This window comes from Leptonychotes weddellii, chromosome 12 (assembly GCF_054177405.1).
Source record: "Leptonychotes weddellii isolate Sample4059 chromosome 12, ASM5417740v2, whole genome shotgun sequence".
Classification (NCBI taxonomy): domain Eukaryota; kingdom Metazoa; phylum Chordata; class Mammalia; order Carnivora; family Phocidae; genus Leptonychotes; species Leptonychotes weddellii.
In genome coordinates this window covers 12,787,403-12,807,257 of record NC_138380.1, presented here as the reverse complement: position 1 = coordinate 12,807,257, position 19,855 = coordinate 12,787,403, and the positions used below count along the sequence as shown (strand labels likewise).

At 52.5% G+C, this 19,855-nt stretch overlaps 1 protein-coding gene across 2 annotated transcripts in view; it reads right to left on the bottom strand.

The window, feature by feature from the left end:
* The window catches only part of KLRG2 (killer cell lectin like receptor G2), a 17,730-nt gene extending 12,799 nt beyond the window's left edge, over nt 1-4,931 (bottom strand). For both annotated transcript variants that reach the window (XM_081800006.1, XM_081800005.1), the window contains exon 1: nt 4,106-4,931. In XM_081800006.1, the coding sequence (XP_081656132.1) occupies nt 4,106-4,862 (757 nt within the window). In that variant the 5' untranslated portion in view covers nt 4,863-4,931. The remainder of the gene's footprint in view (nt 1-4,105) is intronic.
* Nucleotides 4,932-19,855: the final 14,924 nt, after the last annotated feature.

Genomic DNA, 19,855 nt, shown 5'->3' with positions numbered 1-19,855 from the left:
CTGAAACAGCAGAGGTTAATTCTCCAGCAAATATTTTAGTATTTTGAAAAGACTAATTCCGTTTTTAAAACCACATGCATATTCGTATATACCTCCATATGAATGCACACAACACATACACATAGAAAGTTGGGAAACATTTCCAAGGCTTTTCATAAAACACGCTTTCAATCATAACTCAACTTTAAAAGCACTTTTGAAGTCCTTGATTTCCCATTTCCATTAGAAAAAAAAAACACTTGCTTCAAAGACTGAAAAGGGCAGTGTGTTCCACCAATATACGAAGAGTCACATTCCATCTGTGACCTTTTTGGAGTTTGCTTTTTTTTTAATTACATAATCTGCTTCTTAAAGGGATTTGACCCAAATTTTCATCAACTGATAAATGGATAAACAAAATGTAGTATATCCACACAGCAGAATATTCAGCCAGAAAAGGTAGGAAGTGCTGGTGTGTGTTGGACAGTGGCTGAACACGGAGAGCTTTATGCTGCTAAGTGAAAGAAGCTTGTCCCAGAAGGACTCATATGATATGAGTCCATTTATGAAATGTCTGGAATAGGCAAACCCACAGGGACAGAAAGTGGATCAGTGGTGGCCTGGGGGAGCCTGGGGGTTGACAGCTAAAAGACACAGCATTTCTTTTTAGGGCGTTGAAAATATGCTATAACCAACTGTGGTGATGGTTGTGGACCTCTGGGAATGTACTAAAGACCACTGGATTGTATGCTTGAAGCGGCTGGAGTGTGCGGTTATATGGATTAGAACTTGATGAAGCTGTTATCAAAAAAAAGTGATTTGAATAAGCTTGGAATAAAAGATACATATAAATGGAGAGTCTTAAAATAAAAGCAGAACTAAAAAGCCTGGAGAAGAAAAGGAAAAATCTACCAATCACCTCCGTCAATGTAACTACCGTGACTGCACGCTCTGGCCTTTCAGAAAAGAACGCATAAAAGAAATAGAGCAGGTTACACAGGCCCACATACCTTCTACTCAGGGCTGCACGGCTGACCTTGGGAATGGCCTCCTGCAGAGCCAGCGTCCTCCCAAACTTCCAGACAGAGGAAGTCCTGCCTACCTACCCCCTTTCCAAAGCAATTCCCCCCCCTTTTTTTTTTTTTTAAGATTTTATCTATTTATTTGAGAGAGAGAGGGAGACTGGGAGAGGGAGGCGGCATGGGGGAGGGAAGAGACAGAGGGAGAGGGAAAAGCATACTCCCTGCTAAGCAGGGAGCCCGATGATTGTGGGGCTAGATCCCAGGACCATGAGGTCATGACCTGAGCGAAAGGCACACCCATAACCAGCTGAGCCACCCAGGTGCCCCTCCAAAGCAATTCCTAATTACACAGGTAACCCAAAACATTCTCCTTACAAAAAAATGAAAACACACATAAAGCTAAAGTCCCCTCTAAACCCATCTTTACCCCACTTCCAATTCTGGACGCCCTTAAATTGAATTCTCTCCTGTCTGCAAACACACCCAGTCCCACATGGCAATAATAACATACATTCCCTTTCTTTCCAGCACCTTCCCTTCAGCCCCACTCTCTAGCTTCCACCCGATTTCCCTTCCCAATCTCGGAATGACATCTCTGATGTTACAGTCTGTTTACTCTTGAACTGTGAGTCCATCTTAATTTGCCACATTTCCTACCCGCAGCTGAAACACTGTTTGCTTCCTCCTAGTCAGATCTGGTGGCCTGGGGTGGAACCAGGTTTTGTGGGACTTAAAGGTTATTCAATTTGGGGGGGCGGCGGGGGGGAATCTTAAAAAAAAAAGAAAAGAAAACTTCCAAATACAAAGCCCAGCATAGGACTGACTCAGAGGGCTCATGCCAATGAGGGTCCGCGTTTGTGTCATTTTTTCAGGTAAAGTTATTACAAATGCCCCTGCTCCTCCAGCTGGGCCTGACCGTACTGGGCATCACCCTTCAGGGCCCCATTTCCTCCAGGCACCCAGCACTGAGTACATTCTTCCTACCCATCCCACCAAAATTCTAACTACTCTGGAGTTCCTAGGCCACCCCACCTCCTCCAAAAGACACCTCCTCCCCCAGCCTCTGTTCTCACTCTCAGCTTGAGTCCTCCCTGCCCAGACCCTTCCTGGCTCCATCCCAGGGTGACCTGTATTTATACTTTTTTTAGTCTTAGACCCTTTAATTAATCTGACAAAAAGCTGTAGACCCATTGTGGTAGAGAGAATAATGCCCCCCACCCCCACCCCAAAGACGCCCATGTCTTAATCCCTGGAACCTGTGAATAAGTTAGGTTACATGGCAAAGAGCACTTAAGGTTTTGGTTGGAATTAAGGTTGCTTATCAGCTGACCTTAAGATGAGGAGATTTTCCTAGATTTTCTGGTTAGGCCCAACGTAAACACAAGGGTCCTTAGAAACAAGAGGGAGGCAGAACAAGAGTCAGAGAGGGCAGCAGAAGGAATCAGCCAAACATTGCTTGCTGGCTTTGAATATTCCGAGGGGCATGAACTAAGGAATGCAGCATCCTCTAGCTACAAAAGGCAAGGAAACAGAATCTCCCCTAGAGCCCCCAGGAAGGAACACAGTGCTGAGGGCAGCTCGGCTTTAGACCAGTGAGCCCACATCAGACTTCTGACCCACAGAACAGTAAGGTAATAAATTTGGGTTGTTTTAAACCACTAAGTTTGTGGCAATTTGTTACAGCAGTGATAGGATAGGAAATACATCTTTGGGGCACCTGGGTGGCTCAGTGGGTTAAGCAGCCGACTCTTGATTTTGGCTCAGGTCATGATCTCAAGGTTGTGAGATGGAGCCCCGTGTGGGACTCCACACTGTGCCTGGAGCCTGCTTAAGATTCTCTCTCCCTCTCCCTCTGCCCCTCCCCAGTCTAAAAAAAAAAAAGACAATATACCATCATTCAGAAAATGTGCTCACACCAAACTCTGCAAAAGCCCGAGTGATTTGTGTTCCTGAACTATACCCAAGACCAAGATGTGGCAGAGACCCTGGGGCTTTGAGGCCTGTCTAGCTGGCCTGGTCTTCCTCTCCCCTGGCCAAGCTGTTGGCACTCTGCCTCCCAAACTTTCCAGTTAGAAGGGGCCTTTGCCACCCCCAAATCCTACTCACTTTTCAACGCTTACTCCAGGAAGCTTTCCCATGCCCCCAAGCTCACCAACCACTCCCTCCTGGCTCCTTGTCCAGGATTGTTTATATCTTTTTTTTTTTTTTAAGGTGGGGGGGCAGAGGGAGAGGGAGAAAGAATCCTAAGCAGTCTCCACGCCCCTCACAGAGCTCGGGAGGGGCTCAATCTCACCACCCTGAGATCAAGACCTGAGCTGAAATCAAGAGTCAGAGCCATGGGCGCCTGGGTGGCTCAGGTGGTTAAGCGACTGCCTTCGGCTCAGGTCATGATCCTGGAGTCCCGGGATCGAGTCCCGCATCGGGCTCCCTGCTCAACAGGGAGTCTGCTTCTCCCTCTGACCCTCCTGCCTCTCATTCTCTCTCTCTCAAATAAATAAATAAATAAAATCTTAAAAAAAAAAAAGTCAGAGCCATAACCGAATGAGCCACCCAGGCGCCCCTCCAGCCTCCTTCTTGTCCCCTGACAAGCACCCCATCCCTCAAACGGACCCCCTCCCCCACACACCGCCCCCAGCAGTCTGGTGCCTAGTCCCCACGCAGTAGCTGCTGAATGGGGGAGTGTTTGGGGCCAAATGCTCCTCAACATACGTGGAGGGAAAGAGGGAGGGAGCCTGGGTCGGGGGACCCGGTTCTCGCCGGCATCGTCAGGTGATCCTGGAAGGCTTCCCCTCTCCTGGAAGTCGTCCCACCTCCACTTCCCAACCATGCCGCGCACACGACGAGGTAATGTGCAAGTTCTAGCGGTGGGGAGGCGGAGTGGTGGTGGAAAGGTTTTACTCTTTCACGGCAAACAAATGCAGTCCAGTTACCTAGCCCCGACTGTGACCGATCCGAGGCGGGACAGGACAGGTGGGACCGGGGCAGCGGGGCGGTGGCCCGGGCCCGCTCGGCCCTCCGCCGCAGTGGCCCGGCGCTGGGTGCCTGGGGGGAGGGGGGTGTTGCGCTCAGGCGGCGGCGTCCCCTCCCCGGCCGCGCGGGCTTACCTATGAGCTTTATGGCCCGGGGCAGCTTGTCGTCGCCGCCCGTCTCGGCGCGGTGCAGCAGCGCGGCGTCCTCCTCCTTCTCCAGCCCCAGCTCCCTGCAGCGGCCGCGGCACGTGGGGGAGCCCGGGGGCTCCGAGCGCCCGTCGGCGGCGCTCGCCCGGCCCTCGGCGTCAAGGCCGCGCTCCGGCCGGGCGGGGGGCCGCTGCAGGAGCGGGAGGGCGGGAAAGGCGTGGCGGGAGAAGGCCGGGGACTCGGGCACCGGCACGGTGAGGAAGCGCGGGGACGGCGCCGGCGAGGGCGCGCGACTGCCACCCGCCACGCCCACGGACTTGACGCGCACGTCCACCTGCAGTTCCACCGGGGCCCAGGTGCCCTGCGGCGGCTCCCCGGGCGCCAGCTCGGCCCCCGGCGCCTCGCCGGCCCGGGGCTGCTCGGCCGCGGTGGGGCCGGGCGACGGCGGCTCGGAGCCGGCGGAGGCCTGGCGGCGGAAGGCGCCGTAGCCCAGGCTGGGGGCCGGGAGCCGCAGGAGCGCCGGGCGAGGCGGGGACAGCTTCTTCCCGCCGGAGAGGTCCTGGCCTGCGCCCGCCGCTTCCTTTACGGCGCGGGCCAGACTCGGGCTGCTCTCGGGACTCTCGAGCCGTCGCTCCTCTACGGGCACCTGCGGCTGCTCTAGCCCCGCGACCTGGCTCCCCAAGGGCTCCATTGGGAACTCGGCCCCGGGTGGGTCTCCTCCGGACGCCGCCTGGGCCCGCTGCATCCGGGGAGCGGAGCGACCGAGAGATGCAAAGCGAGCGCACCTGGGCCCAGGTATGGAGTCTGCTTCACCTCCCGGGTCGGGATTGGTCCAGCCTGGTCGCGGAAGTTTTCAGGCTACGCCCCTCTGCCCCCGCCCACCCGAAGGACCCCGCTGGGATTGGCTGCGGCTGGGATTCTGTTGGCCACGCCCCCTTAGGCTTCCCCAGGGCTGCGGGGAAAGGAGCGGAGGAGGGTCTGCCCGCGGGGTTACCGAGAAAGAACTGGAAGTAGAGGCAGAAGGGAGAACCCAGAGCCCCGCCTGACTCCTTCCTCTTCTTTGTCCCCAGTCCCACGGCCCTCTGCCATTGCGCTGATTTTGAGAGTTACAGTCTGGGCTGAGAGCGGTTGGCCAAGTGTGTAAGAGATCCTGGGACCTCAAAAAAACAGCGGGTCCAAAGGAAATTGGGCGGCCTGAGGAAAAGTAGCAGAGCTGGTTGTCCCGACAGTGTAGTGGGGGAAGGGGCACCACACCTGAGTGGACGTCCCTACAGCAGAAGTCACAGGGACAGCCACTCTGGAGGCGTGACTCCTACTACCCTAACTCATTAAAAACTGGGGGATGAATAAGCATGAACGTGTATTTTCACGGGGAGAGGAGCCTGGCCCCCAGTCAGCCTGGTGTGGTGCAGGTTCCCAAACCTGGCCAGTGATCTGAATACCGTTTAAAAGTACACATAATCCTGGCTGGGCTTCAGCCGGACTTTCTGCATCTCATAAAGGGAGGAGGCCAATGGTTTTTAACAAGTGCCCCAAAGTAGGATTGAGAGATAACACAGAAGCCACTCTGTTATATCTGAATTTCAGAAAAACAAGAGAGTTTTTTAGAGTAAGTATACCCCAAGCACTGTGTACTTGTATTTAAAAATCATTCATTATCTGAAATTAAAATTTAATCTCTCACCTATATTTTTAAAAATATTTATTTGAGCTGGGAGGGACAGAGGGAGAGAGAGAGAGAAGCAGACTCCCCGCTGAGTACAGAGCCCAAGGACTGGACCCTGAGATCAAGACCTGAGCTGAAATCAAGAGTAGGAGGCTTAACCAACTGAGCCACCCAGGCGCCCCTGCCACCTATATGGTCTTTTAAAAGATTTTATCTGAGAGAGAGAGCGCAAGTACATGAAGGGGGAAGGGGCAGAGGGAGAGGGAGAAGCAGACTCCCCACTGAGCAGGGAGGTTGAGGACCCTGGGATCATGACCTGAGCTGAAGGCAGCTGCTTAGCTGACTGAGCCACCTATATTTTTATTGACTAAATCTGGCAAACCGTACCCCAGGGACTTCTATCGGATTGGTCTTAGGAGCGGCATCTGTTAACACCAGGGACAGGTTACTCCTAGGGGAGAGGGAAGGAAGGAGGATGTGGAGGAGAAATGCCAGGGAGGGATGGCCCCTGAAGACAAGTAATTGAGAGAAAAAGTCCAGTGGAAAAAAAGTGCTATATGAAAATATGTTGTTTAATCCCTTCAAAAATCCAGACTACATATTTAATGTGGGGACATATCCATGCATGAAAATCCATTTTAAAAAGGTGTAAAATGATATGCACCAAAGTGATAATAATTGTGGATTCTGCTGTAGATTGTTTGGGGGGTGGGCAGGGGAGATAGTCTTGGAGACTTTAATCTTATCCATAATGTTTCCACTCTCTAGAAAGAGAATGTATTTATATATATTCTTAAAAATCCATTTTTATTTTTATTTTATTTTATTTATTTTTTTGAAGATTTTATTTATTTATTTGAGAGGGAGAGACTGAGAGAGAGAGCACATGAGAGGGGGGAGGGTCGGGAGGGTCAGAGGGAGAAGCAGACTCCCTGCCGAGCAGGGAGCCCGATGCAGGACTCGATCCTGGGACTCCAGGATCATGACCTGAGCCGAAGGCAGTCGCTTAACCAACTGAGCCACCCAGGCGCCCAATAAAAATCCATTTTTAAAAAGATGGCATGTTGTAAGATTTTTTTTTAGAGCTGATAAAGATTACTATAAAAATTAAAATAATTCACAGATATATAAAGTATAAAATATAAAGGCAAGGTCTCTACCCTCCTTTTGACCTCTCAGAGGTGGCTGCTGTCCTGAGAGTGGTGTAGTACAGGGTTCTTGTCCATTTCCTGTGACTTGGAGCTAAGAGAGGAGCACCCTGACTTGCTTTCCTGCTTACATATCTTCTCCTGGGATGATGATTATCAAACAGTTTATAACATCAAGGATCTCTAACCTTCCAGATGTTTGGGCCCAGAGAGGGTCAGTGAGGAAAACACAATGGGCTTAACATTTAGACTCACTCCCATGACCTTGTGGGGGATACCCCGAGGCCTGGCTACCCGGGCCACAGCCCACCGAACTGGGCTGTGCTCCTGACTCAGGGGCACCCAAGGGCATCTAAATTCCATCTTGAACATTGCCAACCGCGGTTGGCACTGGTATCAACCAGGGCCAGAAATGGAGCCAACATTGACAGCAAGAAGCGGGAGCAGAAGCTACAGTGGACTCAAAATGTGGCCCTGGCCAGTCCTTCCAACCTGCTTTCTGGATTCTGTCCACAGTTGTGTGCAGTCCCACTTTGATTTCACACACACTTCCTGAGCAGAGTCCCTAGCCTGTGGGTACACAGCTTTGGCACATTCTGGGGAGCTGGCACCCTGATGATCTCCTGCCCTTTAATCGCTCCCTTCCTACTGGCTCTTTCCCACCATCAGTAAACATGAGCACCTTGTAAATGCCTCCTCGACATCTCCTCCTCTAGCTAACACTGGTTTCTTCCTTGCACGACCAACCTACTTGAACGCTCACTTTCTCCATCCACTGCATCATATCCTAAGCCCTCCTTACGCCACTGCAGTGTTTCTCGCCCCGGCTAGTCTGTGGACATTTTCCCTTTCGAGGACACCACACATCACCAAAGCCGGCAGATTTCTTCAGTGCTTGCTCTGTGGCTCTCCTCACACTGTGCTTTGCTGGTTTTCCGTCTGCTCCCAAAGGCTTCTCACTCTCCATTAGGTCACTGACTCTCCAGCTGTCCTTCCAGCCCAGATCTTTCTCTGGACCTGGACCATAATAACAGTTATGCTAAGGGGTTGAATTTTGTCTCTCCACCCTGCCCTGACCCAAATTCATATGTTCAAGTCTTAATCCCCCAAGCCTCAGAAAGTGACCTTGCTTGGAATTAGGGCGGTGACTGTGATGAGGTCATCCCAGAGTAGCCTGGTTCCGCCATCCAACATGACTGGTGTCCTTATAAAAAGGGGATATTTGGACACAAACACACTCACAGGGAGAACACTGTGTGAACGTGAAGGCGGAGATCAGGCTGATGTGTCTACCAGCCAGGGAAGGCCAAAGATTGCCGGCAAACCACCAAAGACAGCAGACAGGCCCAGGGCAGATTCTTTTCCCACAGACCTCAGAAGGAACCATCCCTGCCGATGCCTTGACCTTGGACTTCCTGCCTGCAGAGCCGGGAGATAATACATTTCTGTTGTTTAAGTGGCTCACTGTGTGTTACCTTGTCATCGCAGGTTGCCACGGCAAAGGAGTCACAGGTCGAAATGGCTGCCTGCCCTGGCAACGGCTCTCTGGACGGATGCAGGTGGTCTCTGCGTCCCCCCGCTCTGCGCACCCCCACCCGTCATTGTGGCGGACACAGCTGGCCCAATCAGATTCTCCCTCACAGGAATTTTGGCACTTGATCTGAGAACCCCAGGGCGGGGAGGTGTCACAACTCCAGCAGGGCAGCTCCCTGGGGAGAAGACCCACAAACCCTTCTTCGGGTCCCTGGCGTTTCCCTGGTTTCAGCCCTTCCTGAAGCTTCCTTGTCCATGTGTGTGGATTTCATGAGACCCCGCAGTATCTCTCCCCTACCTCCCTTTTTTACCTCAAGTTAAGATATCATTTTCCACTCTGACTGCAAGTGGCAGAAAACCCAAATTCAACCACCGGCTGCCTTGGGCTCCATGGGGTTCCCTCAGGCGAGGGCCGGGCTCTGGAGCCATCTCCGTTGTGCCTTCCATGGTGAGCCATGGGGGCTCTGTGGTCAGAAGGCCACTGACACTCGTGTGGTGGGAGACCCTAAGGCAGGTGAGTTCTCCAGCTGTTTCAAGGGGGTTCAGATCCTGGCTGCCCCCAGAGAAGAACCACTACCTGCTGTCACCCTTCCCTCCATCCTTCTCTCCCACTTTAAAATCCTTTTTTTTTTTCTGCTTACAACAGCCATACATGCTTGTGATACAGAACTTAAATACTACAGAAATGCATGCCATAGAAAGTGATTTCATGGGGCGCCTGGGTGGTTCAGATGGTTAAGCGTCTGCCTTCCGCTCAGGTCATGATCCCAGGGTCCTGGGATTGAGCCCCACTTTGGGCTCCTGGCTCAGAGGGGAGCCTGCTTCTCCCTCTCCCTCTGCCTCTCCCCCTGCTCATGCTCTCTCTCTCTCTGCATCTCTCTGTCTCAAATGAATAAATAAAATCTTAAAAAAAAAAAAGAAAGTGATTTCATGCCTCCAGATATCCCCGTTATTAACATTTCAATATAGAGTCTTCTGGACTTTCTTCTATGCCTATCTTACCTACGTTATTATATGTACATATATTTTATTTCTAAAACTCTACTCATATTAAATCCATACCCATACATCATTTATTTAAGCAGTCTCCTGCTGGCCGACATTCGGGCAGTCAGTCCTGTTTCCACAAAATCACTGCAAAAGCCACAGTTATAATTCAGTGCCATCCTTGTGCCTTGTTTTTCAAAAATCCAACTGATGACATCTTCAGAATAGCTTCATCAAAATGGAACTGCTGAGCCAAAGCATGGTCACAATTTCACATGTGATGGACAGTGTCAAAATTCCCCAAATTCTCCACGAGAAGCTGAAGGAACCACGGATGAGGGGCTGTTCCCCACAGCCCCCTCAGCACTGGATGTTATCAATTTTCTTAGTCTTTACCAATTTGATGGGTGAAAATACAAAATTTCAACTTGCATTTCTTCAGTTATGAATGAAGTTGAACACACCTCCATTTGTGAATTGTGTTACCGGGAAGTGTCTTTACCAGTCTCAGGGGCTGTGTAAAGGGCTGCCTCTGGGGCCAGTTCCAGATCCTGGGCTGCTTCCAGAAAGTGGCTCAGCAGGCACCCTTGTCCCTTCTTCCTGCCCCCACACCATGGAGTTCACTGGTCCAGGGAGAGTGATGGTATCTGACTTGTCTGAACAGACCCAAGAGTTACAAAAGCATAAACTAAATCATGGCTGGTTTCTCCCAGGGAGGAAGCCAACATCCCTACCCCCCACCCCGCACCCCCCACCCCCCAGGCTCTTGGCTGATGTCCCCTCTGGCATCCTGAGCCCTTCTAGGGCTCCTGGACACACAGATGGGAGGAGGAGGTGTAGTTTCTGCATGGCCGGCTCCCTGGCCCGGTCCATCCTCGGCTCACATTCCACCTGCTCAGAGGCTCAGAGGCTCAGAGGAACTCCCACCCCCCGGGTCCCCTGTCCCTCACCTGGGGACGGTCTTCAGAGCACTTCAGCACTCTCTTTGGTTAACAAATTCATATACTTGTTTTATTGTTTAATGTTTGTCTCTGGCCTTCTAGAAATCATTGCTGTGTTCCCAGAGCAGTATCTGGCATGTTCAGCTGATGTCGCCCCCAGTGGCTTAGTGAATATTTATAAAATAAAGACTGCTAAACGGGCATTGTGTAGGGGGGTTGGCATATCTTGCTCATTTATTCTTGTTCTCCCCCATTTTTGACACATTTTCAACATTAAGAAAAAATGGAAAGAATCAGCAGTGAACACTTGAATCCTTTCCTCCTAGCTTCAGCAGTTAGCATTTCATCATTTTGTTTGCCTGTCTCCACACAAACACACTTTTGGTTGCTGAACCATGTCAGTGTGCTGCAGACCTTAGGAAACTTCGCCCTCAAATACTGCAGCGCGCATTTCCTAAGAAATCATGTTGTCCTAAATAGGTACAATACCATTCCCAAACCAGCAACTGAGCAATTACTCCATACCAGACGATACTAAAGAGATCCTGTTTAAATGTCCCCAATTTTTTTCAAACCAGGCCTCAATCAAGTTCGTATGTGGCATCCGGCTGTTGCGTCTGTTTACTTTGTCATAACTGGGAGGAAGGCACCAGAATTCCTACTGCAGGGGTGAGGAAACGGAGTCAGAGAGCCCAGGATCCCATGACTCCTGAGTGGGAAGGCCAGGATGCCGTCACGCATCTCTGACTCCCAAACTCCTCTTCTCTCCCCCTTTCCTGCTTCTGGCTCCCCTAGTCCCTCCCTCTTGGTGCCCCGGAGGCTTCACTCCCAGTCTCTAGCTGATCTGGTCCATGCGAGTCATGAACTGCGCTGAGGTCGAGGTGCTGACCCAGTTATTCAGCAGGCTAGGCCTAGCTTTCAAGTGCCTCCAGCTACACACTCACTCCGCACCCCCTGGCCTTGTCTCTGTTGCTCTCTGAGACCTCAGCCAACCACTGGGAGTGACAGGCAGTCCTGTTCCTACCTCATTCAGTGGACGATCCACCTTCAGTAGCCTGGGCAGGGTAGAGACTCACACGGCTCCCGTGCAGGAACTAAAGGTGTGTGGGTACAGCTGACACAGGGATTGAGAAGACATCCCACCCGGATGCATGCAAGCTCATCCAAGGAGACACCGAGAACAGCAGGCAAACATCTCCCTGAGTCATCAGCTGCTTGCTTTCTGCAAGTCAAAACAGAGATCCTCTCTTGCTGGGAGCTCCACCCCTAGAACTGTTCCTGTGGAGAGCAGTGCGTGCATGCTGGGTCATGAGTGACGTGTGTGTGTGTGTGTGTGTGTGTGTGTGAATAGATAGCCCCAACTTAGTAACATCTGGGGCAGACCTAGCTCTCCTGTGGATAACGGCCCCCACCTTAGCTGATCTCTGTGCATCTGGGGCTCAGCATTTGAAACAATCTGCACAGGGGCAGGTGTAAGCCCCAGGAGACCAGGAGGAGAATGGACAAGGGAGGCAGGGGACACGAGACTCAGAGAAGCACCCACCAACCCCTCACATCACAAGTGTGTAAAAGACTCCATCAGGCTGAGGGGAGACCCCCATCACTGGAGTCTGAGAACAGTAAACGCCCAGGAGCACCTTGGTGAGGGGGGCCCCAAATTTGGCCTAGTGGGTCTCCAGCCTGCTGACTTCAGACCTCGGGAATTTTTAGCCTCTATCATTGGGCAAGCTACTTCCTCATAAGATTATGTAATATATATCATTCCTTTTTTTTTTTTAAAGATTTTATTTATTTATTCATGAGAGACAGAGAGAGAGAGAGAGAAAGAGAGAGAGGCAGAGGGAGAAGCAGGCTCCTAAGGAGCAGGGAGCCCGATGCGGGACTCGATCCCAGGACCCTGGGATCATGACCTGAGCCGTAGGCAGACGCTTAACCATCTGAGCCACCCAGGCGCCCCTATATATTATTCCTTTTAATATATATAAGGAATTGGCTCACCCAATTAGAGAGGTTGAGAAAGTCTAAGATATCTCCTATTGATTCAGATTTCTCTGAAGAACCCTGACTAATACAGCCTTTGTGCGTGAGTGTCAGACTCCTCCTCCTGGGTGTCCTTGCAGAGCGACACCGTCCAGAGGCAGCCTCCACACCCCTCTGATCACCCCCTCATCCCCAGTGGGAGGCCCTGCGCCCTCCCTGCCCTTTGGGAGCAGCTCTCTGGCACTGTGGGAACACCGGTCCCCACCCGGTATCCTCCATCCTTGGGCTGTTCTTTGGACTCAATCCAGAGTCCTCCTCTATCCCAAATCTCCTGTGTTATGATTATTTTATAAGCCTAGACTTTTAAAAATAAAACACTCAACTCTCCCTGGGGGCCAGGAACGCTATCATTTTCAGGACAAAAAAGTCTAACTGTCCCGTGAAGAGGAAGAAGCAGAAAATCCCTCTTTTTTGGTAATGAGTCAGTAGGAGAGTAAGAGTGCTAACTGGGAATCAGACTACTCCTACCCACTGGCCTTGTTTCCTGATCGCGGTCAGAGCAGGCGTGACGAGGTGCTCCGCTCCAGGGGGGCTCAATCCTCACTCACGTTAGAGTCTAGGTGAGTACCACCCTGGGCTAAGCCGGTCCCAGTCCGAGCCGCTGGTGCGCACCCTGGTCAAGGGCCCCTCTGCTGGACCCTGTGCCCGGGGCCCCAGTGGGTGACTCATTACAGAGAAGATGTGGGGCATCTTTCTGCAAGACCCCGACTACCCACTCCAGGCTGGATCATGCAGAGCTCAGTGAGGCCAAAGACCCTCCTGATTCTGGTTCTGCCTGGATCTGAAAGATGGGTCCTCCCAGGGAAGCTGGGCCGCCTGGTGCCAGGCTAGACAGTGTGCTGGAGCCAATGGGCAGCTCTGGGCTGCTCGGGATGAAAGAGCCAACTGGGGCTCGGTCTCCCCTGACTGTTTTGGGCCCTGAAATTGGCTCCATCAGAACTGAACTGACCTGGCTGCCTCTGCCTGCTCGAGCTGTGGGGTCACCTGCCCGAGGTGTGGGGTCACCTGGCCGAGGCGTGGGGTCACCTGCCCGAGGCACAGAGTTCCCTGCCCTCCTAGGCCCTGTTCTCAATCCTGTTCTGCATCTGTGATGGCGCCCTCTCACCTGCCTCTAACTGTGCCCTCAGCCCCTTCTGCTCACCCCAACATCAGTGGGCCTGCTTCCTGAGACCCGTCTCAGATAGCGGAAGGGCCTCGAACACTCGAGCACTTGTCCATGTGAGAGAAAGGAGGGTCCTGCGTGAACACTGTGACTCCCCAGGGACACCCTCTCCCCTCACAAGGGAATAGCCCCAGAATTCAGGGAAGCTCCACATGCTGCACCCCCACCCCCGTCATGGCCACTCCTCCCTGCCAGTCCCCATGGCAGCACACCTCACGGCCAGATCTTCCCTCAGGCTTTCATCCAAACCACACGTCCCTTTTCTCTAGGGCCTCAGGAGTCTGACCCCACCTCTCACCCACAGAGCCAGCCATGCCTCAGGGGTCCCAACGACCCAAGACTGGCATGAGCAGGGGAAGCCCACAGCCAAGACATTGCTTGACCATGGACGTTCGTGAAAACCTCTCCTGCACCTGTTGGGACCGCCCTCGAGGTGTAGACCCTTCCCATCTGACCAAAGATGGCCCAGAAAGAGCCTGAAATCCCCTCACTGCCCCAAAAGTGGAAGTTGTAAGGACCTTCTGGGGCCCAGGTTAACAAGACAGGTAATGAGCATGGCATTTGACGGAGACCAGGAGCACCAGACAATAAGACACACTGATGCTGACTCTGCGGCATAAGGCTTGGCCGGGGAGGGGGTGTCCTTGGGCCACGCTCTTGGTGCTATTGTGCAAACAGTTTCCAAACAGCAAGCATATTTGGGCAGATGCTGTACAGTGCTGCATGGTAGTGAGCATTACATGATTGCCAGCCTGTCAAATACAAGGAGAGGGAAGGCCAGAGAGAGATGGTCAGAGCACACGGTAAGGCGGAGATCTTCCCGGAGCACTGTACGTGTGTGTCAAAATGACCCAAGCTTTCTAGAGGACATTGAAGAGAAAATGCAAGCAAGTCGAGAAAAAGAAGCTTCTGTCCCCAAAGTAAAAGCCAGATCTGTGAGTTAGGGAAGAAGTGACATCTGAGGGGGCGGCTATTGATCTCTGGCTGTAAAGGAAATCTACTAAAGAAAATAGTTAAAACAGTTTGCTCAAACTTCCTATTTTATTTCTGTAAAAGGTGATATCCGGTTGTCCTTTTTGTGATGCAGACAGAACTCTCCCTACTATGTACCATGAATATTATCCATTATAAATATATATAATATCCATATATATGTAATAGGGTAGAGTGGTTGGAGGAGGGCCAGACAAGTGGGAGCATGACACACACACATAGAGAGAGAGAGAGTATTGGATGAGTTTCTGTCCTAATTATAAACATGTGAATCCTTTGGCCCAAGTAGAAGTCATCTGCCACTCAACTCTAGCTGACATGAACAAAAACCCTCCACAGAGGCAAACTGCTGGGGGAAGGGCCTTACGTCCCTAACAATCTTGGGACCAAGTCCATGGGCTCCATCAAGGTCCCCGCTTCTCCATAAAGGACTAGACACTTCTACTAGTGGGGACCCATCAGAGACCCCAGGCCACAGGGGACCACAACATATGCCAATTCATGGCCACAAGAACCTAGCCTGCACATTCCAAATTATAAGTCCATATATATAACCTTGACAGGAAATTCAAGGTCCAAACCAGGAGATGGACCACTGTCAAGTTTAAAGGTCTTGCTCCCTTTGCTAATGGATCTAAATTTCGTGATGAGCTTCTACCCATTAGAAGAAAACTGAATTTACTGTTTTACTATAAAGATGTGTGAGGGGAGGAGAGTCAAGTCAGTCGTTCTCGATAGAGGTTCCTTTGAGAGTGCATCAAAGCTGGCAATCTTCTCCCCTCTGTAGTAAAATACACACCTTTTCAGTTTTCAGTTTTAGGGGGTCAGAGATTATAGGCCACCCACGAACAGCCACATAAGGCCCTCTGGTCTACAGGATGAAGCTCTAACCAGTGGCTTCTTGATTTCACCGCATCTCTGCCCGTGAGGCGTTCCCAGGCCATCTGCGGCAGGCTCTTCTCCACCTGCCTCACCCAAGCCCCAAATCCGGATTGTGGATGACTTTATATGTGACAGATTTAAATAACTCAAATGCCATGACTCAGATAGCATGACAGCCCCTCTGGCCACCATGCTGGGGAATTAAACACTGATTTGCAGCCAGAATTAGGACATTTCTGCAAGCAAAACCCATCAACTAACACAAGCATTTAAGTTATGGTTAACCTTAACCTTAAGGAGACCTTCACGACGATGATTAAGAAAACTTATGATGTGAAAAGCCAAAGGGACAACGTGCTGCGATGGCTCGGGCAGGCCAGGTCTGCGAGGCCTTCTACGGACGTGCCTGTCCCTGGCTACTGAGGCAGCTCCCGGCCTACTCTGGTTATTGAAACCTCCCTCTCCCTTATGGTCTGGGAACACATAAGGAAGAGATTGTCTGGCTTGTCTGTCTGTCTTGGAGATTTTGTTGTTTACCTGGGGATAAGAACACAATGCTGATACAAACCTGACGCAGAAAGAAAAACTTTCTTGCGGCTTTTATGAGCTGAACGTCCCCTCCCTCCCACATCCCTTTTCATGTCACCACAGCAGTGGGTAGAAACTGAGGGCTTTACCGCCATCTTGTTTCGGGTTCTTAAGGGCCTCAGTTGAATTGTGTCCTCCCAAATGCGTATGTTGAAACCCCAACGCCCAGTACCTCAGAATGTGACCTTCTTTGGAGATGTCATTAGTCACGGTGAGGCCATGGGGGGCGGCCCTCATCCAGTATAACTGGGTAATTATGAAAAGGGGAGATCTGGACACAGACATGCATCCTGGGAGAATGCTACGTGAACATAAAGGCAGATGGGTGTGATGTGTCTACAAGCCAAAACCCATCAGAGATCGCCAGCAAAGCACTGGAAGCTGGGAGAGAGGCCAGGAGCAGGTTCTCCCCGAGAGCCCTCAGAAGGTGCCAGTCCTGATGACTGGTGGATCTTGGACTTCTCGTCTCCAGACGTGTGAGACAGTACATTTCTGCGGTCCAGGCCACCGAGGCTGTAGTACTTTCTTGCAGCAGCCTGAGGAAATGTGTATGTTTCCCCTGGTCCTCTGGTAGACCAGGAGGAAACACCTCAACCATTTCCAACATCAGAAAGTTCTTAACCGCTCAGATTTTATAGACCAGATGGAAGAAACATAAACTCACCTTTGGGGCCTCCTTAATCTTTGTCCACTGGGACTATACTGACCTTTCAGTCTAGAGGTGTGTCTTTGCACCTAAAGGATTCTGGGAACAAGAGAAACCGGGGCAGGCTGTTCACAGCTTGGCTTAGGGAACCAGGCCAGAGTCAACAGAACAGTGCAAATACATGTTTTTGCCTGAAAAACTTTATAATCAAATACCAGGCTTTTACAAGAGCACTGACATTGTTCCCCAGCAGTGCCCCTGACGGAGACCACAAACACCAGAAAAGGTTTGGCCCTCTGGCTAACACACAGTGGACCTCCAAGGGAGTTTCTACTTGTGGGAGAAGCGAGGTGACTGTGGCCCACAGAAACCAAAGAATCCTGGGCTGGGGCTCCATGCAGGAGCCTTTTCCCCAAAGACAGTCACCTAACTCCCCAAGGGCTGCAGCCTGCCCCTCTCTGTGTCTGAGAAAGAAAAGGGGGCCCCTGTGGGCAGGCTCTTGGAGAGCAGGTGAATCTGAAGAGGGCTCCCCTTCCTCTTGGCCAACACAGCCCTTGCCAGGTTGCATGGCTTTGTGATCAGGTAAGGGCTGAGTTCCAGATCCCAGTGCCCGGTGCCCACTCCTCCACCGCCACCAGGTGCCCTTGTGCAGTGAGCAACCTGCACAAACTTACATGGCAGCTCTGATTGCTCTCTCTGTCCTCAGTTTGCATCTGCTTCTATTAAGGCACTTATCCCCTTAGTCCCTTGATCTGTAGCAGGACTAACTTTCTTTGAGATTTGCAGACCACTGGCCTTGGGGGTGAAGGACCAGACTTTCTCAGAAGATAAGGTCAGCTGCCGCAGATGCCAGCAAGTCTGTTCAGGATCATGCCGACAACATAGGACTAAGCACCTGGACACCTGCTTCTCCAGCATGCAGCCCCCTTCTCTCCCCTCCCCTCTTTCCCTTCCCCTCTAAAACCCTCTGGCTTCGCCTGGAGGGAGAGGATGGTCTTTGAGACATTAGTCCACCAGCTTCCCAGTTGCCTGCTTACTGAATAAAACGACCTTTCCTTTCCCACCATCACTTGTCTCTCGAGGACTGATTTTCCAGCAGCGAGCAGCCCAACCTGAGTTTGGACCCGGTACTCTGTCCCGAAACACGCTCCCTCCACGAAGCCAACCTGGGGGATGCAAGAAAACCCCTAGTACAGTTTCGGGGGTATCTACAAATAGGCGACTGGAGTCTTGTCCCCACCTGGATGTGTGCCGCAGAGTGCGCTTGTTCCTTGGGTCTGTGCTGCAGCAAGTTTGAGAGCTGGCTGTCCCGGAGGCCTTTCCAGGAACCTAGGAGTTCTGTCCTCCCCTGCCCTGTCTTCTGGAGCTGGCGCTCCGCGGGGGCAGGCCTGTTCGGAGCTGGCGGAGCTCCCTCCGGTGCCCCTGTCTCCCTGCACACCGTTCCCCGCTCCCGACACAGAGCGGGCTTCGCTAAGCCAGACCAACCTGCAGACAGGTCTTCTGCCGAGGGCGGGCTCTCGGAGCTAACCCCACTGGCGCCGCCGGCCTCTCCTTTCGAGAAGACCCGGCTACTGTTGACACGATGCCCTCCTCAGACGTGGCCCAGGCCCGCCTTCCTCTGCGGAGGGGGCCCCCGGGCCGCGGGGTGCAGGCGAGCGAAGGGCCACCCATCAGCCTCCCCCCAACCCCAGCGCCTGGGAGTGGGTCCAGTCCCCACCCCAAAGCGTTCCCGCACTAACCAGAACCTTCCAAACTCGTACCGGCGACCGGCTTCACGTCTGCACGCAGCAGTATATCCTGCTGTCACTAGATGGCGACCCTGTGTAAGGGTAACGCGGGACGTCGCTCCTCGGCGTTCCCCGCCAGGGTGCCTGAGGCGGAAAGGGGAACGCCGGGCGCCTTCCCGGGGGCGGGGTCCGCGGCGGGACGGAGCGGGCGCGAGGCCGCAGGGGAGGACGCCGGCGTGGTCGGGGGCGGGGGAAGGGGCGGTGCTCGGAGGCGTGGCTCTGGAGCACAGCCCCGCCCCTGCCCCCGTGTGCTCCGCCCCCTGCCCCTGCGCGGCGCCACCCGGGTGGGAGCCGGGTTTTAGGTGAAGCAGTGAGTCCGGGCAGGACGTGAGCCCTGAGAGGAAGAGAGAGCATGCCCGGGCCGAGCAGGGGCCCCTGAGGCACAGACCCCGGGCTCAAGGCCACCCCCGAGGTGGGAGCTGTGAGTGAACTGCAAGAACAGTCTCCTCGAAGCACCAGAGTGGCTCCCCACCTTGATAGGTGTATTGTCTATCCCCGCCCCCCGCCCCCTCGCACACTGTAGCTTACACCCCAGGAGCAGGTGCTCAAGAAATACTTGGGCAGCGCGTGAAGTTGCCTGTAATTCTCCAAACTGGCCCCCTCACCTGGGGTTTCTCCCTCAATCTCGCTCTGGGCAGGACTGCCCTAGAGTTTGCAGTTTTCTGGAAGGGTTCCCTGCAACCGCACGCTGCTGCTCCAGAAACCAAGTTATGGGGTTCTTGTTTGTGGGGCTGCTGGTCCTCCGAGGCCGCTCCCCTTCCACATGGGCCACTCAGTCGGCCCCGTGGTAGCTGAATTCAGGCTTCCGATCAGGATGAGGGAAGGGGGCAGAGTCCCCCGGGGGATGCTGGGTGTTCCAGAGAGATACTTCCCAAGAGCTTCTTGAATCTCCAAATGTTCAAAAATGACAAGAGTTCTAGAGACATTAATGATGGTCACAACTGAGTGTCTGGGGTTGCTTGTGACATCTAGTGGATAGACAGTGCACAGGACCGCCCCCCACGACAAAGAATCTTCCAGACCAAAAAGTCAACAGTGTGGACGTTGAGAAACCCTGGGATAGGGGAATGTTTATTTGGTTCCTGTGTTGCTCCTTAAAAAAAAAAGAATCTCAGTGCAGCATTGTTGCTGTGCTTATTCTCATTCTATAGATTAACTACCTTTTCCTTGGCTATTGTTTTATTTCTTACCTCAGGACCCTCTTCCCAAACAGTTGTGCTACTTCCTATCACTTCTGGAACATTGCTGAATACTCAGTGATGCTGGGACAACAGTAAAACTGCAGCGAGAGCGGGCGAGTCCGCGCCACCCGCTCACTAGGTTCTACACCATTGCCTGAAAAATCGCACAAGATGGAAAACACTA